The sequence below is a fragment of the Canariomyces notabilis genome, assembly GCF_033297395.1.
Source record: "Canariomyces notabilis strain CBS 508.74 unplaced genomic scaffold N656scaffold_51, whole genome shotgun sequence".
Taxonomy (NCBI): Eukaryota; Fungi; Ascomycota; class Sordariomycetes; order Sordariales; family Chaetomiaceae; genus Canariomyces; species Canariomyces notabilis.
The window spans coordinates 46,839-71,594 of NW_027041873.1; the positions used below are offsets into that span (position 1 = coordinate 46,839).

A 24,756-nucleotide genomic window follows, 5' to 3' on the forward strand; every position below is an offset into this window, starting at 1 on the left:
AGAAGAGCCCGGCTCTGGCGGCTAGCACGCTATCCCGAATTGAATAGCAACCCTAGGTTGCTATTCAATTCGGGATAGCGTGCTAGCCGCACGATCTGTTCCCAGCCAGGCTTGGTTGATTGGCTGGGTTCTTAGCCACGGCACCCGTGAGCCATGATCAACTCCATGCATAAGCGCGCTAGGCCAACCCTTGACGATAGCTGTCTCGATATACACCTTTGACAGGCCCTGCAGACGAAACTATACTTTTCTCACATAGAGACACCCGTTGCCAACCATCTTTCATGCCGAGAAGGGCGGATTCGGGCGGGTCTCCCACTGTATGGAACCTTGCGTCTTTGGGAGGCCGCTCAGCCGAGAATCATACCGCGGAGTCACGGCCCCTGACAAATGCAGTCCTCTGCGCAGCCAAGCAGTTGCTGACCCCGCGGAGTCGGATGCCCCTGTTGCTGTAGTTCCAGCTCATTAACTTATCAAACAAACAAAGTGCCCTATAGCAGGTTGCGAAGCATCCCACGCTGCTCGGACGGAAAGCCCAGGCAAGAACCGTCTTTTGTCCTCCTAGTTTAGTGTATAATATATGTCTGGGATCCCAGGTCGCACGACGTGCGCTTTCCTGCGAGCCACGTTGGTTGCCTTTACGCCCTGTCCGACTCCCGCATGCCGTGTCACTCGTTCGCCCAATGCAGGACGACATTACCGACTACCAAGTGGCCCAGGCGGCTGCAGCATTTGTCCTTCTTTCCTTACTCCAATTTCTTTACGCCTGGCGCGAGCCAATAACATCACTCTTCCGGTCGGTGAACAATGACCGAGCAACATGGCGCCTCTGGCCGGATCCGTTCCAGTGCAGCTGTTGCCTGGTCGAGCTCTGTGTTGGGATCTCCCTTGCGGTTCTCTTCGGGCTCGCCAGGGGGGGCCGTCTCGCACACACGCCGGAAATCTTCCTCGCTTGGAAAGGCGTGCCCATCCTATCCGCTGAGATTTTCCTGGTGAGAAGAAGCAGCCCTGTTACCCTGGGCCAGGACTGACACGCCGCAGATCACCGTGGTGGCATATCCACTCCACAGCAAACTCGTCGGTAGCTGGCCGTGGCTGACCAGATCCGTTCGCTTCGGCATGTTCATTCACATCCTTTTCACCTCCTTAGGAATCTGGGCACTGGCACAGCACGGCTCAGAGTTTGTATGGGCCACACCAGCCACTCTTCATATCGTCATCTTCTTGCTTGCTATTTCGTGCCTTATCCGGACACGAATTTGTTCACGGCTCTGGGACGACGGCGATCGTATCAAACTCTTGCGTCTAGCTTGCTGGATGACGGTCAATATCGTCGCTTCTATATTGCCGATTGTAGGCGCTCTACATGGGTGGGAGTCTCTTCATCTGGTTCAGTGTTTTCTCTCTATGGCGGTCGGCTTGGACTATGTATCGTGGAAATGGTGGCAAGGATGGCGGCGCAGGGAGCATCACCTTGTTCTATCTGATTCGGTGTTGTTTGGTGTGGAGAACGTCACGGGGCGGGATCTCGAAACGACCATGCAGGCAGTCCCACTTGAAGATTAAAGTAACGGACCAGCATGAGGGGAAGGGGACCAAGCTCATCGGCGACCACCAGACCACGGAGAAAATATTTAACAACCACTTGTATCCATGGTGAACCCTTTTGGGCCTTTTCTTCCTGTCCTTGTCTTAGCAAGGCGTCCCCCAGGTAACGAGTTTCGAGCCAGGGTCTTTTGACAAGCAATAAAACCTCGTCCTCACTTGTCGTCGACGCTGCCTCTGCCTGACCCTAATTCGCCATATTCTCACGCTGTGCTGCCCATCTCCAGAAAAACGGGGGGAGGGGATGGAGGGTAACCGCTGCCTACGTTAACAAGGTCGGGCTTTCATCCGCATTTGCAGTGAGGCTGCCCACACCCTCCAGCTTATCCTGGCCTGTCGATCTCGGCTCTCGTTCTCTTCAAGTGAGAATCCGTCACCGGAGACCGCCAGCGCAATAAGCTTTCCGCCAAGCCTCAGGCACGTTTCAAGCCGGCGGTCGGGACTTTGGCGCGGCTGCCCGTAACATCCCTTTCACCGGCAGATCACAAAATTCCAGGATCAAGGCCATATATCAACCGCTACGACCAGGGACCAGGAGCCTGAAATCCCCCCGCACCCGCTCCGCCACCGCAACCCGCTGTACCCTAAGGAAGACTTCACCATGGGCAGGCCCTCCAGGAGCTGCCACATGTGCCGGACCCGGCGTATCAAGGTATATACGCCCTCTATCTCAGTTTAGATCCATTCGCGGTGATATAGTGACGAACTATCCACAGTGCGATCGAACCAAGCCGATATGCAACCAGTGCGTTACGAAAAGACTCCAATGCCCGGGGTATGAGCTCCAGTTTGACGTCATCCACCGCAGCGAGAACGAAGCCGTCAAATGTCGAGCGCAGAAGATCAGCACCCCGAGACGCAGCAGCGGCAAGAACATATCCGAACCCTCACCGGCATCGGCCTCTCCCGGCAACCATAAGTAAAACTTTGATCTCTAATAACCTATTCCATTTTGGCTAACGCATCGTAGTTTGCCGCCCCTAGCCCCGGCGGGAACTTTGTCTGGCGGTCAGGCGGTCAACGGTTACACGGATCTGCAAGGGACTCCAGACGAGTCGCGTCTACACTACCGGAATATCGAGATATACCTCTCTTGTTTTCGGAAATATATCCCGCCGTTATGCCCCCTGCTCAGGCCCGACGAGCTTACTTCCAGCAACATTGTGTCACTCCGAGAAAGTGACCAGCCCGCTCAGAAGGCGGTCGCTCTCGCTGTATTGGCCTTGGGGGAGTGGTGTTGGAACGCTGGAGACGCCCCATGCACGGCAACGCGCGTTGACAGGACCAACGCACGCGAAGCTGCTAATTTCTTAGAACACCATACAAACCGGGATCTGCATCACATCCGCGCCTGCCTTCTCATCGCCTTCTACTGCGGGCTCTGCGGAGATGTGTGCGGAAGCAAGCGCTATGTTCACAAGGCCGCAGAGCTGTTGAAACAAGACCTCTCGCCGGAATCACTACGTGGAACGATCACTTCGGAGAATTCGTTCCCAATCGCTTTCTGGATTTGTATAGCATTGGAGAGGTATGGGACGCCTCTCGGCCGTACAAGCTCCTGCTAACACACGTAGCGAGATTGGCCACCACCGTGAGATCCGCATTGAACAGTTATGTCAGGGAATTCTCAGGGAGAATCTCCTCGACATACCATATCCATCAGCAGTCGAGCATGACCTCGGTGGTCGTGCTGCCGCGATCTTTCAAAGTTCCGTGTGGGTTTGCAAGGCCGAAAGCGCGGCGACCGCCTTTCTAAGCTCTATGCGGGTTCAAATTTCGGAACCCGAAGTGGTCGTGTTCCTGAGCAAAGTGGCAGAGAAACTCGAGCAGTTCTTTACGCCGCCACCTCCGAGTGTTCTGTTTGACTTCGACGCGCCTTCCTCAGATTTGGCGACAGCACGCATTCAAGCTTCGCGGTGGAACGCGAAGGCAGCCATCTACATGCCGTTTATCCGTCGTTTCTGCGACAACACTCACGCTTTTGGCGATTGGCATTCCGAGGACTTGGAGAAGGTGAAACGAGGCGTTCTTGCTCTAATCGGGAGCTTGAGAGCGTTCCATGATGTTTCCGAGGGGCTAATGATAATGCCCAATGTTGCTAGCACCGCTTACTTGTAAGACTTCCACTCCGCGTGTTTCGTATAATGCTGACCTGTAGCAGACAAGTGAGAAATCTGCTGCTTATAGAGAGGTGTCGCACCAGTGCACGGTTGCGGCGGTCTCTCGAGACGGATTGGGAGGGGCTTCTGTTCCGCACTACCTTGTTCTTACGGGCGATATCAGAGGGACCAAGTCCGCTGACCATCGATACAGCCTCTCTGACATCTCTGCGGGAATTCGCGCGTGGTTGCACTCCCAGCTTAATCGACGTTGTAGCGTGGGATGCTCTTCAGTTTTCCAGCCGCACATTTGGAGACCTCGAGAATGAGGCTGGAGGTGTCCAGAAGCATTAAGTTCGCGTTGTTACCTTCGTGGTTTGGTTGGGTGTATCTTTGCGTATATCTGTAGCTGCTTAAGTGTAGAGAAATATCGTTTTCTCCTAAGATTAAACAGGCCGACTGGTTCCTGGGGGGCAGTCCAGCTGCAGATCGACCCTGTTTATTGCTAATGCGAAAGACTGTACCTTCTAATATGTCCCGATTATTTAAATCCCCTCGCAACCCACCTTCGACCCCTTTGAACATTCTCACATCATTCTCCTTACGATGCCTTTTCCCACAGACACATGGCTTGAAAAGCTCCCTTTGATAGCATCAGATACCTATCGTGATACTATCGAGGGGTTTCGGCTTCTATGTAGAGTGTCTGTGGGCTTTACAAAACTCTTCTTTCTCGGACTTGTCTTCACCTCTGCCTACTTTTCTTCACCAGGATATATAGTTATCGGCCTATACGACTTGTACCATTGGGCGCGCCGTTCAGCGACTCGTCGTCGAGGATTAATTCCAATATACCATCATCGACCTGGATGAGAACCGTCTCACTACAAGAGCCTGTAGAGTCTGGTTTGCTTCTCACCCGAGCGTATCCCATATACTAACCTCGTTTAGTTATAAATCCCTACAATCCCGTGTCCGCCTGTTCCGCTCCCGCAATGATCCTCGACCGGGCTTTACCGGCTGTATCCGTCGGAGACACTCTGCATCCCAACGCAGCCAGGGCTTCTCATCCCAACGCAGCCAGGGCTTCTCGCAAACGAGCCAAGGACGATCCGGGAGATGAGCAGGTGGTATCGCGACAGAGATCTACATCACGGCACAAAGAGGTCGAGGAATTTGGAGATTTGAGATCTGTCTATCTTCAACGCAAGGACAGAGAGGCACAAATGAGAAGAGAGGGCAAGCGAGTCGAGAAACCCATCAAGCAGCGACGAGGAAAGATGTTCTGCCATGAGTGCAAGAAGCAGCAATTCTTCGAGGAACTCTCGTGCAAGCAGTGTGGGCATGGGTGGTGCATTAACTGTTGGGTTGCATTGACTGACTAAGGCCATGTTGTTCTTACGATTGCCCCAGGGGTGACATTCGGTTACGTGCGTCCTGATCTCAAATGTGCTCCTAAGCTTCCTGAGGATGATCAGCTGCAACTGGAGAAATACTGAACGCGTAGGGTGTTTAGAAAGGAAGGTTACGAGGATCTGTTAAAAGAGTTTGAAAATTCCCTAGATTCATCGGCGTCGGATTCGTTAGATTGGTCGGGTGTGTCGGAGTAATTGTGGAGGACGTGTCCGGGGATTACGGATCGGGTTGACGGCGAGGCGGTTGCAATTGGGGAGGGGGGAGCGGAGCCGCTGCGGCGGAGTGGGGCCCGAGAATCCATGGCCCAACGCACCGCCGGGAGCGGGAGCACGAGCACGGAAGCGGTACTTCCCAAGCCGGGCGACTTGCAACAGTACCGCTTCTTTACTATTCCCGCCCACTCTTGAATACGGCAATAAAAGTAATCAATACAAACCATGCGAGTGATTTCTAAAGGAAGAGCCAAGGGCTAGCCAGCTCCGGGTATATCGGTTGGTGTTTTACGATGATCTGCTTGGCTGTCGCTCTACGTAGGTTATGCTCTAGTCGATTGTGCAACCGACCAAGATAACCTCCGAAGAGACCGGTAGGGTCAATCTTTGCCGCGCCTCATTGCGGGAGCCGGGATAGATGGCCTCCCTATGAATGAAACATGACCGCCAAGGGCGAACGTTATCGTAAGCTCCTGTTCTTCTAGTGCAATATAGATGGCGAGTCGACACAGCCATTGTCTTTGTATCGTGGAGCGATCTCCGCAAATCAACGTACATAATTCACACCTTGACTTGTTCGCCTTAGTCGACGGTCTATAATTTCGGTCTAGGTGGCATACGTTAGTCGGGCTATACGGCGGGCGGACAAGCAATCTAACCTAATAATGATCAAACTGGCGCAGATGCCGAACCCAACATGCAGCTCTGACAACATTGTTCAGCCGAAACGGCATCAAGATGATAATCGGGGATTCGTATTCACCGAACTGCATAGTCAAAACGAATAAGATCGCTTCAAAAGGCTCGATCACTAGCCCAGCCAGCAGACGATGCCTCGATCGGCTCAAGCGTTGGAAGGATTTCTATTAAACCCTGTGCCATTCAGCTCTACTCTGGATTTTAGGCCTGTCCCAGGACAAGCATGTTCAAAATGCACTTCCAAGAGCTCTGCATATACCCCTGAGGAAAACCGCATCGCCCTGCAGCCACAATTTAGTTGCCTAGTTTTGTTGCCCCCTTTTTCGTTCTCAGACAGGAACATCCTCGACGTTGACTCGTTTGCTTGTCATTCGTCCATCCAATGCGGGACGACACAGCCCAGGCCGAGGCGGTTGTTGCATTCGCGCTCCCGTCATTTCTCCAAATCCTTTACGTCTGCCGTAGGCCGATATCATCCGTTCCCCACTCGCCTAACCGGGACACAAGGGCTAGTACGTGGGCTCTCGAATGAGAAATCGAGACCGAACCACACTCCTCCCGGGAACAGCAAATTGATTGTGCAGGCGATGTCTCGGTGAGAACCGCGCCCGCACCACACAACAGGCCCGTTATGCCGGTAGATTCCGAATCCGGTGACGGGATCAGCCCGGTGGATCCTTACTGTCACGTGCAAGACGCAGCCACAGCTGCAGGGGCACGGGTTTGCACGATTCGCGACGACACTCTGGACCCAGCCTCAACATGCAGGGACCCCGCCCCATTAATACCCTCGGGGGCGCTACATCTCCAACTTACAATGTAATGGGATGTACTACCCACGCTCGAACTCCTTGCTGCTGCCGGGCGAGTGGATGAGGTCGAGGGATTAGGGCCGTGCGAGGAGGCGGCCGGCGCAAACCCGGAATAGGGAAGGGACCAGCCCATAGGGCCTGTGGCTCTTGGGTCTTTTGTTGGATGCTGTTAGAAATGCGGCGTCGCGGCTTGAGACCTATCTATCGGTTGGAGATGAGGTGGCTCAGCCCACGAGTGAAGGAAGCTCAGGAGAGGCAGTCGGGACAGAGGGAATAGGGACTGCCACGTGCCCACAGGTTCCAGCCGGCGGTGCGAGGCTTCCTGCCTCGGGAATCTCACGTCTAAGGTCGTCAGCGATCAGTGACGATCCAGACGGCAGCACAGGCTCCTTCCAAGCCGACTGGGCCGCGTCCGAGCGAGAGGGAAGATCAGACTTCATGCAGTGCCTGTCAGTGGGCAGCATAGGCTACCCGCCTGACGGAGACGTGCCCTTTTTGCAGAACTTGTAGCCTGATGGATTGAATTTCATGAGCTTCTGAGTATGACTGCACTGCAGCCCACGTCTCAGTGGTCATGGTTTTCTTGAATCACATCATAGTTCAGTACAATTAACGCAATGCCACCACCTGCCGCTTTCATACTCTCATCTTCGTCAAGTTGAAGGACGTCACCAATCTGCAGCGTGACCGCCCGATCCTCACCAGCCGACTTCTGGATCACGACCTCATAAAACCGATGATCACCGGTCTCTTGCGCTCCCCCAGACAGAGCACTGCTCGCAGCTGTTGCCCCATCACTTAGCGCTTGGGGGGGTGGTGGGACAACTATGACCACATAAACACGGCCACGTGGGGGTAGGGCCCCTTCCAAATAGATAATTCCCAATTGTCGCCGAAAGCGGAGAGTCTTCCCTCGGGATTTCGCATGTTGTTCAATGCGCCTTCGCTACATTTAGTTAACATGGCGCACCCTGCGAGACATTCTTGACTTCACTTACTTTGTCTTCCTCGGTGTTGTATGCCTTGACAACCTCTGCAATCTCGGGTCGTAGTAGTTCTCGTTGCGTCTCCAATGGTACGGCCAGTAGACCTTCGGTTTTCAGGGTTAGATCTTCGTTCTTGAGACCGGCTTTCGCAGCGCAACTCCGAAAACTGTCCGTCGACTTGATGAAATACATGTTGTAGCAACAATCAACTTGTGTTGGAGATCTGAAAATATTTCGAGTGGAAATCGCCGACTTAAATATCCGTGAAACCGTTGTGCAAGCCTAGGGAGCTCTTGGCTCAAGGCTACAAATCCACCTGATGAGTCATTGCTGCCCGACGTCAGATGAAAATGCAAAAGGGCTCGCATTCCGGGTTAGGGTTATGAAGGCATCTTGCTGATGTTGCACAACCTCGCTTAAAAGCCCAGAGGAAGAGAGAATGGGACTTAGGTAAGCAAGGTGAGCCCGCAACCAGTTAGTTTCTAACACTCAGCTTAAAGAACCATTTGTCTTATCGGTACGAGTCCAAACCCTGCCACAGATCTGTGTAGAACTATGGCATGGACTAACAACAGTATAGCCAAAGGTGAACCCAAGAATAGCATGTCTAGATGTAGTATCAATCCTTCGCACTTTCTCACGTTCGTTCGAAGTCACGAGTCACGTCGCCTTCGCTTAGGATTGCTTGCTGGGTGAGATTCAAGGGATGAGCGGGGTACTGAAGACCAATGTTGTCAACCTCCGAGGGCAGTTACTGATCGTGATTGTTGCCATAGTTGAGGTTAGGGCCCAGAAAGTTGTCGATGGATCCCTTGGTTCCCTCGTGAAAGGTTACATGTCGCGGATGCAGCAAACGATATCCGTCAGCCCAAGCCTTGCGGCTTACACTAGGTCGCAGTTCCGCGGCCCAGGAAGGCGTATCGTAGAAGGCATCAATCAGACCTCCCACAGTGGAGTTCATTTTGAGTGGGGATGGTGTGGTGTGAATTGAATCAAAGGAACGGAGGCGAAATACTGAAGGCTACTGTGCTTTGAAATGGATAGAAATATCGTGCAAGCAAAGCGCCTTCTTATACCTTCTGAGAGACAACCATTACCTGCCTCAGGATAAAGCCTCTGGTAACGTATACTCATTACTCTTAACAAGAGTGGAGTACTTATCAAAGGATTAGCTTCAAGCGAATTGGCCAAGTACATCTTACATCGTGGAGCCACGAATCTTGGGCGTATCAAGGACTGTCCCATTCAAGCAGCAGAATGTGGGGCAGTCTTTTCGATTGGCTGTAGAGAGAGCTGCATGCGGGGTAGCTGGCCAGCGCGGCTGCGAAACCATAAGTGGGTTCCAGACTCGGCGGCGTTAGACCGAAGAGCCAATCAGAGCACTGGGATCTGGGGCCGCCAGCTTCCGACCCACTCTTTCCTTCGAACCCTCTCGAGGGTTTGAACCAACAATGGTGGGCATGGTGTGTCCTGGTCGGTAAGACTGCATTCCTTCGGCTATGGGAATGGGAGAATAGCTCTATTGGATTGGCTACGTAGGGCTCTTTGTGGGGTAGCTGGCGGCAGCTGTCCACGTACAAATGACAATTGTGGGGGCGACCTTGAGGTTGCTGCATCGGGATGGGGCGGCACTTCACTGGTTGAACTGCCTCCTTCGTTCAATTACAGTTTGCCACGAATGCAATCCTCACCCTAGAGGTGGGGTTGCGGCGATGTTAAATGAACGGGGTTTCTGGTTCATAAAACCCCCAATTGCGCAGCCCAAATCCCACAATCCCACAATCCAGAGTCCTACCATCACAATCCCGCAATCCCACAATCTTGACCGTCCGGGCCACCCCAACAATCTCACAATCAGTCTCGTTAGCCATTCTTTTGCTGTCCAGTCTCTATGGAGGGTTTCGAAATTGCGACCGCCAACGGCGGCCATGTGGACATACCAGCTTTTGTCAACTTGCTGGTGACCCACTCCGTGTTTACCCACACGCCGAAGGGACTCGCGAAAGCCTACCAAGAAACCACGGGAACGCAAGAAGGAAAGTCAACGGAAAGGATATTTTTGGATGCAGGCGGGTTTGCGGCCTGGTTCGCGCATTTTCTCACGAAGCGTGCTGCAAAGGGCGCGACTCACTTCGATGGTCAAGCTGCCTGCAATCAAATGCTCGAGACTATCGACAAAATCCCCTTGGAAGCCCGAAAATTGTTAGCGCGGGAGGTAGCAGCGGCGATTCCCTCTGACACCATTGCCAAGTTCCACCAGGTGTTTGAGAAGGTTTCGAAACCCAACCAAATCAACACCGTGACAGTGCCACAAAAACGAGCTCGTGAGTACACACTTTCTCTCGCCTAATCCATCAATATTGATTACAATCCAGGTATGACGGAAGACGGTGTGGAATTGGCAGCCGCCACGCTCAGCACGGACGCCATAACAAGCGGCGCAAGCATGCTTGCCGAGCAAAGCAGCAGTCGCTTTAACCTGGGAAATCCTCCTGTCCTAAGGGTTAGCGCACTGTTTCCCACATTTCTCGCTGGCGCAATCAGGAGGTATTCTCCGAATGGTGGCGGGAGTGCGTGGACCGCGGCCATCACGATGTCCTTTCCAGACATTTCGTCTTTCGGGAATAAAATTGGGTCGATGATGAGCCTAGAAATCACAAGCAATAAGGTTGAGCGCCTTGCAAGTATGCTCTTTGGTGCTGGTATCGAATCCACGGACGAGAATCGATATCTCATTCAAGCCACGGGACTCAGAGTGATCCCGTGCCCAGATCTCGTTCTACGAGGTTGCAGGCGGGATGTCATCTCGGAGGTGTTTGGTCATGATGTAGAGACCGCAATCAAAGCAAGTCCAGGTTATAGGGAGGAAGCTGAACAAGGCAATCCTCTTACAGAATGCGTGACGATGACAGTCTCACACCGAGCAAAGGATGGGGCTGTGATCAACCTGTCTCTAGATCAGAAAGAAGGGGTTCGAGTAAGAATGAAGCTCTACGAATGAGACAACCAGGTTCTTCTTTGTCCTATTCCCATCGCCACCTAAGTCACCTTTATAATTCCGCCTTGCTTGCCAAACTCAAGTTCAACATCTGCGGGCACCGTCGTCCAGCCGCTGCACTTAGGGATGTGCTCTTGCGGCGTAGAATGACCCTTCTCATACACGTTGATCCAGCAATCCTGCCAGTACACCTTTTGGCCCTTCCCCTCGACGAGATATGGACTTGTCTTGGCGCCTGACCAGTCGAAGGACTCGGGCAGTTTCTGTATGTCGAGTGTCTATGAATACGTTAGATGAAGCCTAGCTAGGGGACAGAAACGCGAACCATTTGGAATGTCAACTCCGTGAGAAAGTGACCGGAGGGTTTGTAAGGACGCTCTAGAGAAGACTGCGGGTTCCTTCGACAGTAGTCGAATTTAGATATCATTCACAATGAAGTAGCGACGTCTAGCCACCAATGGCTAAAAAACCCTGCGATTTCGACTGGTGATCATGAAAAGTGAGGATTTGGGTAGAACGGAAATGCAGCCATCGGTTGATGCCCGATGAGTCGACGTGGCGAAACAACAGCGTGCGTGCAAGATTATGTGGCATGGGACGAAAAACCTCAAAGCGGCATACCGTCCGTAGAGGTGGGGTGGAAAGTATGACGAAACGGTCACGGGTCTCGTGTTCGCGATATTCGGTTTGATGCAGGTGTTCCCGGGTGGGTCGCAGCAAGTTTGTTGGATTGTTAGATTGTTAGTTTGTTCGTAGAATCTGTAGGGCCCACTTTTCTTTTTTGAATTGGTGGATCGCCAATGCTAAAGAGCATTGAGCTCTCATTCCACCCTCTGTGAACTTGAATGATTGGTCAATTGCCCTCCATCCCTGCGACAGTATCAGCCTCATGGTACCAGGCTTCAGCCTTAGCGACCGAACAGAAGCCTCACAATAGAACCGAAGATGCAAGTTTGATAGCGCCAGCTCGATGGGACTCAGCAAGGCAACGGTCATTGTAGTTAGTTTTTGGTCCTTCCATTGCACACCACCGTCCAGCTGTCCTTTCTAGTTACCCCTGGTGCTCACGCCCATGTTCCTGCGGCAGGGGTGAAAGCAGATCATCACGTCAACGTGTTCATAATGTACGTTGGCTCACAGAGGATAGATGCACAGAAACCTAGATGGTGTTGCAATCCATGTTCACATATGCGCCCAGCCAGTTTCGGTTGCTGGACAAGGGGCGTCACAGCTTTCTAATGGTCAATGGCTTCGTCCTGTACAGGCAACTTGAAAGTACCTACTTGCCGTGCATGATTGGCGAGGGGAACGCCGGGTGAAGGTGTGTTATGAGCTGTCATCGGCAGAGTGATATTGGGGACGAAAGACAAGCATGGACGGAGTTCACCTCGGAAGCGCCTGCACACCTCCGTCAGTCGCCTAAGCAGTCCATATCTGAGCTCACTAGTCGGCGGGTATAAGGATGCCCTATTTCCCATCAAGAACTCCTACAGCAGAGTGAGAGCAGAGTCAAACGGACGGAGGACCCCGGTTTGTATCATCTGGGAACACCTCTTCGTTCACTATCTGGCAGATATAAGAATACGTCCTTTCTCGAGAACATCACCGCCACCACAGCACCACGCTCAATCCTGTCCTGTGCAGCTTCGGGTACTGCAACCGCTGTTGACAGACTCAAAAAGGTTTGGGCATTCAATCCTTCGTGGAGCATCTAAGGGCATATACTAACGCAACGCTGGAGGCGGCCGCAACCACAATCAGGTGTATCATTCCTCAAGAAAACGCTCCAGAGCAGCTGCTGCGAACAACCTCGTGGTCTGTGTACGGCAATCTAGTCATATCTAATCATATCACGACCTTAACCACCCATTACACTCAAAAGCAGACAACAAGGTAGGCACATTCTAATCAAGATCTCCATGAAACCCGCCAGACTTATGCTCCTCGGGAAAGTGATATGTTACGAGATCGTTAATCCTCGAGATTTCTACAGAAAACATGTCAAACCACTCCTGGGATCCAACTGGCGAACACAAGAACAACGACCAGCCTTCTCTTCCTCCTACTCCCCGTTCTGATTCCCCCCCGCCTCTTCCTCCTCCCACTCCACCACCAACCCCTGGCGGTGATTTCATGCAACGCCTCGACGACAAAGCAGCAGAAGCAATGGGGTTCCCTAAATCAGACAAATAAGGCATTGTGTGTAGCTGAATCTGCGAGAAGATGGCCTCGTACCTGAGATATCGGCAGGCGCAAAGGGGGCCGCGGGGCTGGAGAAGTGGAAGTAGCAAAGCATGAAGGTCGTCGGACAAAGGGCAGGCCTAGTGAAGTAATGTACTGTGCTTGGCTGCGCGCTGTCACTCTGGGGAAATAAGGGGGACAAGACAAAGGTTCCGTAATCAACAGCTCTCCAGAACTACCTTACATACACAACACAACCTCGTAGGTGTCTTCGCCGAGTTCCTGGCCTCCATCGTTGATAACTGCACCGTTTTGATCATGGGTTCTGGCACGCCGCAGAGCAGGATGACCGTTCCCAGGCCAGTACCTCGGCCCTTCGTACCCATAACCCTTGACTTCAACACTATTTATCTTCTTTCTGCTTCAGCAGAAGCTGCAGCAGATCCCGATCACTATCACCAAGCTCATCCACCATCTCCTTCAACTGCACCCAGCGGCAGCGCTGTAGGTGGAGGCCAATGAATCCGCTATGGAACTGGCAACCGGGACAACCGGAGAAAAGCTTTGTAAGAGGCGCAATGGCTGGGGCAGATGGCGGCGCATGTAACCACCCCCGTGGACCTATTGGGAAAGGACACCCCATACATGCCGCAGTCACGGCGGCTCTGGTTGCATGGCACAGGCTCCTCATTTCTCCCAAGGAGGGATGGCCGGGCACCCTCGTCGCGATAGCATGCTGCCGGCCAGCACACCGTCCTGGAGGGAAGAGGGGGCGGCAAAGTCATCCAACGCCTTCGAACCAGTCGTGGCAGGATGTCCCGGATCCCGCTTGGAAGGGAAGGTTCCAAGACAGCACTGTGGCCAGTCTAAATACTACCACCCTCCTCCTCCCGACCGGTTATCTCAGTTCATTGATTGGCCTCCATGATTCAGGCTGCTGGGTGCCTGGTCACGACGAACTCCATCCCCGCCCTTCCGTTGTCGACCGCGGACGTCCAACTGTTGGATATGCACCAATGTACCTGAAAGTGTCGTGCTTCTGAGCTGGCTCTGTTTGACGTCCATGCGTGTCTGTCCATCATACGACCCTCCACGGATGAGTTCCTAATCAGCGGCAGTTTCATGTTGATCGATGAGGTGTGCCCCACGACTGTATGGTAGACGAAACTCCTCCCCGACAAGGCCAATGCCACCCTCCTTGTGCATTTGTGATGCCCCTTCCCCCCCTCGTCCTCTTCCCCGACGAAGAAGAGTCTGATGCATCCAGTAGGCTTCCTGTGCTGCTGCTGAGGGGAGGAAGAGGCGCACCCCTAGCCAATACATTCGCCGAGCTAGATGTGGTTGGTCTGCGCGTGGCGGTTTTCATGACGCTCCTCGTGGGATCCGGGCTGACGGTTGATAAACATCCCCGGCGTCCATTTCTACAGCTATTCCTGCTCCCTGCACCTCGTGGGTGGTGTAGAAAGCAAGTAGGCTTTCAACCTGTCAAGCCGGGCTAGCCGGTTTGTACTTGCACTCGTAAGCCTTACCACCCGCTGGTAGATTATTTAAGTCTGGCGAACCTCTTTTCTTCGCTTTCCTAACTTTCTCCTGTTCTGCACCAGACAGGCGCAGCTCACTTCCTATCTACCACAATTCTATGTCACCCTTTGCTTCTGCTCTCGACATATCAACATGGTGTTCCTGAGGGACGTTTTGCTTCAGCCTGCTTTCCCAGATGGCACTGCTGGATTTTACACACTACCAGGAGCCGGCAAACCCACTCTATCCCAGAAGAACTGGGTGGCGGGCTATAGAGAGGTCACGCGGTTTACACTCCTGATTGACCCTGACCAAGGCCAGATCGACGGCCTGTTCGGGAATGAAGACGCTCTGGTCGACCATCTTCTAAACAAGGACGTGAGCCCTTTGAACGGCACTGTCGAATGGTTGCAGAGTGAGGGCGACAGTGTCAGGACATTCTACACCAATGTCTCACTCCCCATCCAGCTCGCCTTCCAGACACCCCATGGCACGCCATTCATCGTCCAACGGTCAGAATCAGGACCTCTTGGCCCAACCGATGTCACGCAGACCATCGATTTCACTTGGGGCTGGGGGGAGCACTGCCTTATGATAGGAGAGTTGAAACGGCATGGGATAATCGATTTCGAAAGGTGGACAAATAGGCTCGATCCTGATAGCAATCGTATTCGGCTAGGAAAGGAGCTGAGAGGGTAAGTACAACAATCTATAATAGATGGTAGAAGCTTGCTGACAGCTATAACGATAGATACTGCCATAAATACAAATGCTTCGCTGCATCGGTATTCGACGGCCAGCACCTCCTGATCCTTGTGTTTCACGCTCAGACCGCGCAGCAGATCCGGGCAGACTGCCAGATCACTTGCCTTCTGTTCTCAAGCAACTGTCCAACATTGCGGTATGGTCTCTTCCGGACAGTGATCTACCAGATTCAGAGAATGCAAGCTGCCACGGCCCCCTCAGTGATATTGGATGGCTATACTCGCGGATTTAGATGGCTGTCATGGCAGACTTTCTGGTCGGATGGGAACCAGGAACACGATCAACATCCTAATGGCTATATACGGATGTTCGATAACTCGTGTGGCGCATGGTATTGGGCGTATGCGGATAGAAATGGAACTGCTGTGTTGGACCAGAACGGGGGGGTTGTTTGGGATACGGGAAGTCTCGGGTTGTGACATCTGCAGCGTCCGACGGATCTAGGTTGTGGTGTTTCGGAAAGTGGACCCCGCTTGTTTGCTTGTGCAACCGCCCTCTCTTATATAAAATTTGAACCAATTCTGTCCTCGAACTTTCCTGCATTCTCACTTCAATCTTCTCAATCACTGTACCCTAACCCTAATATTTCCTGCGGGTCCAATATGGAAGACGATGAAAACGACGAGATTATAAAGGTATATATATCTTCTACCTTCCAAAGGTTTGCGGTTGCAATTATTGATCCTAGTTCTATAGGACATACAGTTTGGCTTCCGGCGTTTCCAAGCGCCTGCAAAACGAATCGACGAGAAGCGGCATGTCTTTCTCTTGGATGTCCCGTCGAGTCCAATCTATCGCTGGTTGCCGTCCTGGACGCCACAGCTCGTTCGTTCCTGGCTGCAGCGATTGCTGCCTGAGTGGTTCTTGCCTACAAGCGTCATTCTGAAGGAGCGAAACCCCGACAGGGCCGATTCCTACGAAAACGAAATCGACACATACCGGCACCTTCAATCCCTCCAGGGCACCCACATCCCGCGTTTGTTTGGCGAGGCCGCCGTTTATGACCACGAGCGGACCAGATCTCAGATCAGCAAGCGGCCAATTCCTGCTATCCTTCTAGAACACGTTGACGGAAAGCCGCTACACAGTCTTCCAACCGAAGAGCTTGAGAATCCTTGCCTTGTCAAGCAACTCGAGGAGATATACAGACTGTTTACGAAAAACGGTGTTGTTCATGGAGATCCACGGCTCCGTAACTTCCTACGTGTTGGCGACAAAGTGTTTGCTATCGACTTTGAGCTTTCCTCCCCTCCCGGTGATATAACAAATAAGCATGAGTTGGAGACCCTAAAGAGCGAGATCAGGCGACGGGGAACGCAGCCACAGAAGGCGAAATCGGTCCATCCGCGCCCGGGCCGTGTCCTCCTCATAAATGGTTCAGATGTTAAACAGCTCGGCACGGCCAACGCTATTGGGGCGCCCGAAGGCTAACCCCCTCCTGGTTCGGCAGGAGCATACAGCTTCAAGACTGCGGCGGGGAACGGCAAGCCTCCGTAGTGGGCGAGGCGGAGAGGCGGTGTAGTAGGGAAGAAGGGGAGGAAATGGAGGCGAGCAGGAGGTAACATGTGGGATTGGTGTGCACTCGAGAGGGACAGATGGGACACTGAGGGGAAAGGACGGGTTTCATGTAGGAGCCGGTGGCCGGACTTATCTGCAGGCTCGAGGCGCTGAGGATGCTTGTAATACCTGTTCTCTCCTTGGTCTTCACCCGGAGCCCCTCAACGTGCAGTCAAGTTTTCCCAGCAAACAACACCTCCAACTTCACCAAGGTCTGTGTTCAAATTTGAAGATGCGGGATCTGGAACTTTATCGTCGTTAGTCGGATACAAGTCAACAGCCTAGAAGAACGACACTTTAAAGCCCTACCATTCTGTATAGGAGCGTTTAGCACCAAGACCCCTTCGATGTCCTGCCTTTGGCGCTTCTTTGCACATGTCTGATGTGCTTCTTGGGGTGTAAGATGAGACGGAGCAGTTGAATGATTGTCTCCGAGTTGGCAAGCGACGAGAGTCTTTGAGGCGAGCGTTTTCTGGAAACGCCGAAAATCCTCCTCTTGATTAAGGAGATCTACATCAAGTGCCTTGCAAATTGTCGAGTAACTATGAATTTGCTAGCAGGATGGAACATATCGATCTATCCATCTTACCTCCACCGGTCGCCGAGGTTCATCGGAACAAGGAATGGAGGCCAAAAAGGTAGACAAGCTTGTATCTCATCCGGGACTTCATAGCAAGGGATCTTCAAGTGAGAAAGCCATGGACGTACCAAGGAGGAACAGCTCGAAAGCGCGATGCCGAAGACCACGCCGGAATCCACCGAACCGACGCCCGATCTATGGCGAGCTGTTGAGCACCTGCGCGGCACTTTTCACGGCGTGCCGTCAGGAATTTTCGCTGGGCGGCGTCGACTAGGTGCACCGGATGGCCAATGTAATGCTATGTATAAGGTGGCGATTAGGACGATGGAAAGGAAACGGGATAATTGGAGGCTGCGTTTCCCCAATGCTAGATGGGAGCCAAGGTTTAGCGCAAAGGCCTCCAAGGCGGCTTGTAGATCTGACATTGTAGTAGGGTCCGTGAAATGACCGTCTCCGCCCAACCAGCCTGTTGTCAACCAATCAATGGCGCTAAGAATACCCTGTTCGACGGATAGGCCAAGGTTATCCCTCTTTTCGCGCCACTGGTTTTCGGACCTGGGCAGGTTCTCGAAGAAGGTAGCGGTCCGTTTGATCCAGACTGGCACAGTCAACGAAAGAGCGACCTGGGTCACCTGACTGCGCTGTCGAATCCCACAATAGGATATCGAGAACGGGACATGGCGTTAGCCTGGAGTTCCTTAAGTTAGACTGGTTAGAACGCAGGCCGGGGGCTCGGTCCGCTGCTTGGGCATCGTCATCCACTGGCGAATGGAGTGTCTGACTCTGGGTGTGTGGTAGCGTTACCTGTTGTTCTAGCCGCTGAATACATTCGAGCACGGGAAGGCCACTGCCAACTGTACAAAGATGCCACCAAGCTCCATACACCCATGTGGCAACGGAGGCCGTCTATGACATTGGAGATGCAATCTGCTATATGCATGGGGTGTCGCCGCCCGAGGCCGCAGTAATGTCTGTGGTTGGCCAAGCGCGTTGGATGATTTTTTCCCCGAAGCACGGGAGCCTATTGGATTCGTGACAGGAAGGGGTGCTCGTCAAGTGTCACTATCTGCGAGTTGCAGGGAAAGAAGCAGGAAGAGAGGCAAAAAGAGTCTCGTCAGCCCCAGTCACCAGCCAGCTCGTTCGGGATAGACTGACAGGGACGCATGCCCGCCGCAAGTACAAACCGGCTAGCCCGGCTTGACAGGTTGGAAGCCTACCTGGTTTCCACACCACCCACGAGCTGCAGGGAGCAGGAATAGTTGCAGAAATGGACGCCGGGGATGTTTATCAACCGTTAGCCCGAATCCCCACGAGGCGCGTCGTGAAAACCGCCACACGCAGACCAACCACATCTAGCTCGGCGAATGTATTGGCCAGGGGTGCGCCTCTTCCTCCCCTCAGCAGCTGCATGAGAAGCCTACTGGGGGTGGGGGAAGCGATAGGGAGAGGCGCCGAGATCCATTGAAAGTAACCTACAGGGCAAGAAGGAAGCCACGAATACACATCCTGGGTTCCGGTGAGCTCGGATTTGCAGGTGCATCAGACTCTTCGTCGGGGAAGAGGACGAGCGGCAGGGAAGGGGCATCACAAATGCACAAGGAGGGTGGCATTCGCCTTGTTGGGGAGGAATTCGTCCGCCATACACTCGTGGCGCACACCTCATCGATCAACATGGAAAAGAGAAGCGAGCTTGCCGCTGATCAGAGACTCATCGTGGAGAGTCGCATGATGGACAGGTGGATGTCCGCGGTCAACAAGGGCGGGGATGGAGTGCATCGTGACCAGGCACCCAGCAGCCTGAATCAGGCCAATCAATGAACTGGGTCGAGATAGTGTTGGCTGATTTAGACTGCGCGTCACACCGGCTTAATGGAGTTCTGAGAGAGGTAGGGGAAACCAGTCAGGAGGAGGAGGATGGTAGTATCAAGACTGGCCACAGTGCTGTCTCGGAACTTTTCCTTATGCAAGCATCGATACCTCCCCCTCCAAGCGGGATCCGGGACATCCTGCCACGACTGGTTCGAAGGCGTTGGATGCCATTGCCGCCCCTCTTCCCTCCCTCTCCCCCTGTGTTGTGCCAAGTGAAGAGACTCATGTCTAGTTGATGCCTTTCAGGGAGGGCGTGCTGCCCGGCAGCATGCTATCGCGACGTGGGTGCCCGGCCATCCCTCGTTCGTAACCGAGTCAGATCAGGAGAAATTTACCTCTACCGGGGGGGGAACCGTGACCAGGCACCATCCGCCGCAGCGCCCTGTGTGGAGGCGGTCTGGCTCAAGTTGCTTCAAGCATTGTAGGCCCTGACATGTACTGTACTGTACCGCGTACCTTACATGTAGTGTACTAAGTGCACGCCACCTCACCCACGCCTAAGCTAACCGCGATTTCCCGGTGACAGCATCATCGCACTTGCTCGCCCAGTAAGGGACTAGCCGGCTTAGAGGTAGTCCGTGCTTTCCCAGCACGCCCAAGCCCAGAATCTTAGCTCCTAGGGAACGCTCCGGGTATTTGGTAAACATTCGTAGCTTGAGAGCCGGGCGGTCGCCGACCAGCCGGTGCTTTTTCTGGAACGTCCCTTACACCAGATGGGCCTGGTTGCCTTATGAGGACGTCAACGGGATCCGGCTGCAACAACCTCCTCTGTGGCAGTCGGGACTTATTCTTGGCAATCCCGCGTCCCCTGGCGGCTGCAGTCGCTAGCCGTTCCTTGGCAGCAACCGGAGTGCGGCCGGCGGCGTTCGTGTCTGGCATTGCGGCGGGCGCCTTGCTCTTGGCGTCTGCAGGCGAAGCTGCACCATCCTCCGAGTCGACAGAATCGACAATCGGAGGGATTTGACTTATCGGAGTCGTGAGCCCTTCTCCTCTAAAGCACCGAACCAGCATCTGTGCTGCGGAAGCCCGCGTACTGAAATCGACCCTTGCCATCTCCCTGGCTTTTGAAAGAGCTGAACTGTTGGCAAGTGACAAGACGGTCTTCTGGACATGGTCATAGGTGGAGAACGTCCGTTCGAGCCGACGGAACCCGCCTACATCTAGCGTCCACAGGGTAACGACGAAGAGCGACCAGACATCAGCCTTGGACGTCTGCTTCCCGCCGTAGTACATTTCTGGGGCCATATATAGCGGGCTGCCGGCGAATGTTTTTGCGAGAGCTTGGCGGTTGCAGAGGCCAAAGTCGCCAAGTTGAAAGTGGTATCCGTTTCCGCAGGACATGTATAGGATATTTTCTGGCTTCAAGTCTCGATGGATGATGCCCTGTGCCGAAAGGAAATCGAGGGCTTGAAGCATGTGATGGAAGACCGTACTAGCGAGCTCGTGAGCAGGGACTGAGCAGCCATGGAGCACTAGAGATTCGAGTGTGCCTTCCTTCAGTCCCATGAAGATCTCAGCTCCGCCTTCTTCCCAACCCTGCGAGAAAATGTAGTCCACGATATAGTTCTGAAGGATGTCAGTTGGAGTGAGCCGCGTAGCGGGAAAAGGCTTTCCATACTTACATGACTCATACTGGAAAGGATTTCGACTTCACGCTTTAACGTCGCCCACAAATGATCCCCATTTACACCGGGGGGCCTCGCCGTCGTTTTCACAGCCATGATCCTGCCCGAGTCTAGGTCTAAGGCTTTATAGACTGTACCAAACTGCCCAGCTCCTAGAGCCTTCCCTATTTGTTTCCACCTCACTTTCGGCTGCCGCGGCCCCGGTGTATGTATTCGAGTCCCCATTCGGGAGGGTGCGACTGTGTCGGCCTCATTAAGGGTTCGTGCGAGACGGGGGTTGTACTGCACACTGTTGCTCTGTCGCTCCTTGACCTTCGCCATCACCTCATCGGGGGTATAGTGCCATCGTAGCTGGAATCGCACGAGATTACGGCCCACGCCACCCATTCCAATTATGGTGTTGAGGTCCTGCTGCACGACGACTTTGCGGGGACGCCCATGCTCGAATTGCACTGCATTTTCGCCGTAGACCTGGCTTGTCTGTCCGTGGGATCTGTCGTAGAACATGACGATGCCGGTTTCTCGGTCAATCTCGAACGAGCATTGAATCTTCGAAATACTAGCGCCCTCAACAAAGATATCGCCGCAGCGTCCTAGTGTCGCCAAGGTGGCATCGTCCGCTGATGCCGGCCGAACCTGACCGACATCGAGCGCCGATGCACCGCCTTCCAAGGTGGAAACGAGGTGCTTGTTGCATGGATCCTCTACAACTTGCTCAGCTCGCTTGTTGAGCGGTGTCAGAGAGAACAAGGCAAGAGGGTGAGGCATGGAGAATGAACGAGCACTGGGCACAGCGCAAACACGTTAGGTCATCAAGACGCAAGAAATCTCAGGTATTTCTGTTGGGATCACTCGAGCCCCAGAGCAAGCGGGGAGGGTGATAAGTTAGGCTGCCTCTTCCGAGCTTCAAATCGAGGCCCAGCCACTACCACATATGTGCTGAGCCAACGGGTATGCAGATGGCTGGCGCCAGGTTCCGAGGGGTGCGAAATATCCTGTTTCTGGATGAACTCCGAGCCAATCAATCCAGGCCCAGGGATGAGACGCGCGCGCGGTGAGTGGCGCCGAGGGGTGTTGGCTGGTCCTAGGAGTCCGTGTACAATGGCCCCATGGCTTGTTCGGTAGCGCCTGACTTAGAGCAAAGTGTCAACCCAAAAAGTCGAATTTCAACATCAAAACAGCCACTTTTTACTTACAAGTAGGATTGGAATAAAACGGCCGTTTAGAGTTTTACTAGATGCTCTATATTCTTACGTTTACCTAGCTTTTCTCAGTGTCGAGAGGGATCTTTTTGAATTTGGGACCAGGACCCCTGTCGGGAGTTCTGCGCCAGCATTGGCGCTACGTTACATTTCTGCCGGCTTGGCAGCGTGACTGCTAGATAGCCAGCGGTTGGATGAGGTTGAACACCCGCACGGGACGAAACAAATCGTGTTGCTCCACCGTTCCTCACACACCACGCTCCCTTTGCACCTTTCACCAGTTAGCCAAACCCCGCACCATGGCGGACTCTATCCGAGGCGATGGTTTGCTAAGGGCAGATCTTGCCCTAGAGGCACTGCTCAACGACCCGGAGCAGCTTCAGCGTGAGCGAGAGCGATTCAGCAACTCTCCGCCGTCGTACCGATCTCAGTTTTCGGGCCCCACGACGCGATCCCAGAGCCCCGACGTTCCCAGCGAGGCGCAACAACGGCGAGATGAGCGGAAATTTCGGCTAAGGACGGAGCATAGCGCCTCGCTTCCTTACTACCAGTTCGAGGCCCAGTATTACGAAGAGCTAGAACGGCTGCTCGAAGCGGATCGAAACCGGATATACCGATGCCCGCCTGACTTGGACAGCATTTACGAACACGCACGTTTCAACATCAAGATGCGCTGGATTGAACAGGGCATTTGGAACGATGAGTGGAATAAACAGCGTAGGCCTAGTGGGCAATGGAAGCACGAGGAACCGCTAAAGCCCGAATCCAATATGGATTGGGAAAGCATGCTTCCTACAGGACTCTTTGGAGCCGAGGTACAGCGGAAACAACCAGCCAAGAGTGGTGCGGAGGTTCTAGGAGAGCGACGGGATCGCGAGGCGTCACGCCCCTATTATCAGTTCATCTACCTAGTTTCCGAACAACGCAAATACATCCAGGAGGAAATGAACCGCCCAAGACCCCCAGGCCAAAACCCAATAACCCAGCGCGTTGTTGGCCTTGACCACTTCCATCTCCAAATGGAGGTGCATGAGCGGTGGAGGCGGGAGGGGCCCCCGGAAAACGAACCTGCAATATCTACACCACCCAATATCAACACCACTGCGTACGAGAGAGTGAAGAGTGCTTGGATTAAGCGGGGCATTTGGAACACCAAGTGGGGGGTGTTACCAGGAATGTCGTGGAAGCATGAACGACCGTTTGAAGATATGCTTCAAGAGGAGCTGGGTGACGATCCGGGCTCTGAAGGGGTGGGCAGGGCTGATGGCAACCGGTCTGGAACCGCAGAACAAGCCAGAGAAGGGCAGGACGCCTCAAGGGGCCCGACATATGATGTAGCGGAGACCACTGGCGACAAGACTCTTGAGTTACATCCACGGCCGCACCTGTTCAAGCCCGATCAACATGTACATGTCGAATCAAGCCAGAGGCCAAGGTCTCGCGCGCTGGGCCATTCAGTACAACAAACGTCGCTAGCCAAACCACCTCTTTTTGCAGGCGGGGAAGCCGGCAATTATATCGCCTCGGATCCACCTGATGACGCCCCAGGGAGCAGTCAAAATGCCCGCTCTGTCGTCCGTCGAACACAGCTCCGGCGCCGCACTGCACAGTCAATCCTACCAGAACCACCAAACGTCCAGGCTGTAGCTCAGAAGCTGACCGGTCTAGCGAGGGTGTCCAAAACTCGCAAATGGAAACGGCCCGCCTGTTCAGGGCGGCAGGAGGACCCTGCCGTAGCTGACACGCCGGCCGAAACCAGGTCATCGGTGACGAAGCTAGACGTTGATGAACCTAGCCAAGTATTAGCCGATCCCGCTCCCCGAAGGAGCCGGCGACTGCAGGCGTCCTCCGAGGGAACCGATGGACTTCCGGATCAACGGAATGCGGTTCGTCGTAGCATCAGGCGGACAAGCGCCAGTACAGCAAAATCGACTGCGGCGAAGCCTGAGGGAGTTACCAAGAGACGTCTAAGGAATAGGACGCCGCGTCACCACAGACGGTAGGAGGCGAATAGAAACATGTTGTCCTCCGGTATAGGCGGGTAGGCCTGATAGAGAGGTTTAGAGCTCAGCAAATGCTAAACCGGCTTGTTAAAACTGTCTTGAATCTTCGTAATTCTCAAACGGCCTGGCGCTGTCCTTGGAAAGGTTTCCGAACCAGTGGAAGCCGTAGAAGTGGATACTGTCATGTGGGATATATCGGCGCGCTCGCGGTTGAAAAAACGGAAGAAGGGAAAGAAGGTAGCTCAGGAACCTGACTCGCCCCTGCCGGAAGCAGGCTCGTGGTAGTAGGCATCGGTCATATGACCGAAGGTCTACGGTAACGACTGAAGAGAGAGCGTCCTTCAATTTCCTTAGTTTCGAACGTAATCTGGTCCAAAACATGGACATCCCGGAATCTCGCGCGGAACCGAGGTAGAGATGGCGCCGTCGCTGGCACCGTCGTTTGACTGGAGTACTAATTTCTAAGTCATTGTGCGCAAACGCTGATAAGATCAAATGTTCGCCAAAACGGGAATCGCGGGCCATGTTGTCAGTATCAGCAATCTAGAGTTTTCAGCCCCCCAAAGTTGTGATGTCGCCATTGCTTTGGCTTCGCCAGGTGCCAAGGCGCACGTTTCCCCAACTCA

General features: G+C 53.6%; 9 protein-coding genes across 9 annotated transcripts; 7 read left to right on the forward strand and 2 right to left on the reverse strand.

The window, feature by feature from the left end:
• Positions 1-213: 213 nt before the first annotated feature.
• Positions 214-1,494, forward strand: N656DRAFT_785670 (uncharacterized protein). The gene has a single exon (XM_064816436.1). The coding sequence runs from the start codon at positions 684-686 to the stop codon at positions 1,029-1,031; it is 348 nt and encodes a 115-aa protein (XP_064664682.1). The 5' UTR covers positions 214-683; the 3' UTR covers positions 1,032-1,494.
• Positions 1,495-1,886: 392 nt separating this feature from the next.
• Positions 1,887-3,460, forward strand: N656DRAFT_559914 (uncharacterized protein). The gene is made up of 3 exons (XM_064810093.1): positions 1,887-2,257; positions 2,322-2,524; positions 2,576-3,460. Exons 1-3 carry the CDS (start codon positions 2,207-2,209, stop codon positions 3,168-3,170), a joined length of 849 nt encoding a protein of 282 aa, XP_064664683.1. The 5' UTR covers positions 1,887-2,206; the 3' UTR covers positions 3,171-3,460.
• Positions 3,461-4,297: 837 nt separating this feature from the next.
• On the forward strand, positions 4,298-5,542 carry N656DRAFT_785672 (uncharacterized protein). The gene has a single exon (XM_064816437.1). It carries the CDS (start codon positions 4,700-4,702, stop codon positions 5,087-5,089), a length of 390 nt encoding a protein of 129 aa, XP_064664684.1. The 5' UTR covers positions 4,298-4,699; the 3' UTR covers positions 5,090-5,542.
• Positions 5,543-7,192: 1,650 nt separating this feature from the next.
• Positions 7,193-8,278, reverse strand: N656DRAFT_559959 (uncharacterized protein). The gene is made up of 2 exons (XM_064810094.1): positions 7,842-8,278; positions 7,193-7,789 (listed from the first exon to the last, which is right to left on the reverse strand). Exons 1-2 carry the CDS (start codon positions 8,019-8,021, stop codon positions 7,409-7,411), a joined length of 561 nt encoding a protein of 186 aa, XP_064664685.1. The 5' UTR covers positions 8,022-8,278; the 3' UTR covers positions 7,193-7,408.
• Positions 8,279-9,879: 1,601 nt separating this feature from the next.
• On the forward strand, positions 9,880-10,824 carry N656DRAFT_683942 (uncharacterized protein; the record flags this gene model as incomplete). The annotated part of the gene is made up of 2 exons (XM_064810598.1): positions 9,880-10,153; positions 10,235-10,824. Coding segments are annotated over 2 exons (864 nt in total), but the record flags the coding sequence as incomplete, so codon positions are not given.
• Positions 10,825-14,630: 3,806 nt separating this feature from the next.
• On the forward strand, positions 14,631-15,713 carry N656DRAFT_833289 (uncharacterized protein; the record flags this gene model as incomplete). The annotated part of the gene is made up of 2 exons (XM_064818683.1): positions 14,631-15,224; positions 15,281-15,713. The coding sequence occupies exons 1-2, from the start codon at positions 14,683-14,685 to the stop codon at positions 15,711-15,713; spliced, it is 975 nt and encodes a 324-aa protein (XP_064664687.1). The 5' UTR covers positions 14,631-14,682.
• A 147-nt stretch (positions 15,714-15,860) lies between these two features.
• Positions 15,861-17,102, forward strand: N656DRAFT_742471 (uncharacterized protein). Its single transcript, XM_064812833.1, has 2 exons — positions 15,861-15,929; positions 15,991-17,102. The coding sequence occupies exons 1-2, from the start codon at positions 15,897-15,899 to the stop codon at positions 16,723-16,725; spliced, it is 768 nt and encodes a 255-aa protein (XP_064664688.1). The 5' UTR covers positions 15,861-15,896; the 3' UTR covers positions 16,726-17,102.
• A 2,807-nt stretch (positions 17,103-19,909) lies between these two features.
• On the reverse strand, positions 19,910-21,693 carry N656DRAFT_802976 (kinase-like protein; the record flags this gene model as incomplete). The annotated part of the gene is made up of 2 exons (XM_064818308.1): positions 19,910-20,866; positions 20,923-21,693. 2 exons carry the CDS (start codon positions 21,691-21,693, stop codon positions 19,910-19,912), a joined length of 1,728 nt encoding a protein of 575 aa, XP_064664689.1.
• Positions 21,694-22,123: 430 nt separating this feature from the next.
• Positions 22,124-24,252, forward strand: N656DRAFT_785680 (uncharacterized protein). Its single transcript, XM_064816438.1, has one exon. It carries the CDS (start codon positions 22,427-22,429, stop codon positions 24,128-24,130), a length of 1,704 nt encoding a protein of 567 aa, XP_064664690.1. The 5' UTR covers positions 22,124-22,426; the 3' UTR covers positions 24,131-24,252.
• Positions 24,253-24,756: the final 504 nt, after the last annotated feature.

Bases quoted from the DNA above. Each gene is read 5' to 3' on its own strand.
- N656DRAFT_785670 (XM_064816436.1), top strand. From the start codon at position 684: ATGCAGGACGACATTACCGACTACCAAGTGGCCCAGGCGGCTGCAGCA.
- N656DRAFT_559914 (XM_064810093.1), top strand. From the start codon at position 2,207: ATGGGCAGGCCCTCCAGGAGCTGCCACATGTGCCGGACCCGGCGTATC. The intron at 2,258-2,321 runs GTATATACGCCC...AACTATCCACAG, and splicing joins GCCGGACCCGGCGTATCAAG to TGCGATCGAACCAAGCCGAT. The intron at 2,525-2,575 runs GTAAAACTTTGA...AACGCATCGTAG, and splicing joins GCCTCTCCCGGCAACCATAA to TTTGCCGCCCCTAGCCCCGG.
- N656DRAFT_785672 (XM_064816437.1), top strand. From the start codon at position 4,700: ATGATCCTCGACCGGGCTTTACCGGCTGTATCCGTCGGAGACACTCTG.
- N656DRAFT_559959 (XM_064810094.1), bottom strand. From the start codon at position 8,021: ATGTATTTCATCAAGTCGACGGACAGTTTTCGGAGTTGCGCTGCGAAA. The intron at 7,790-7,841 runs GTAAGTGAAGTC...AACTAAATGTAG, and splicing joins ACAACACCGAGGAAGACAAA to CGAAGGCGCATTGAACAACA.
- N656DRAFT_742471 (XM_064812833.1), top strand. From the start codon at position 15,897: ATGGAAGACGATGAAAACGACGAGATTATAAAG. The intron at 15,930-15,990 runs GTATATATATCT...CTAGTTCTATAG, and splicing joins AAAACGACGAGATTATAAAG to GACATACAGTTTGGCTTCCG.
- N656DRAFT_785680 (XM_064816438.1), top strand. From the start codon at position 22,427: ATGGCGGACTCTATCCGAGGCGATGGTTTGCTAAGGGCAGATCTTGCC.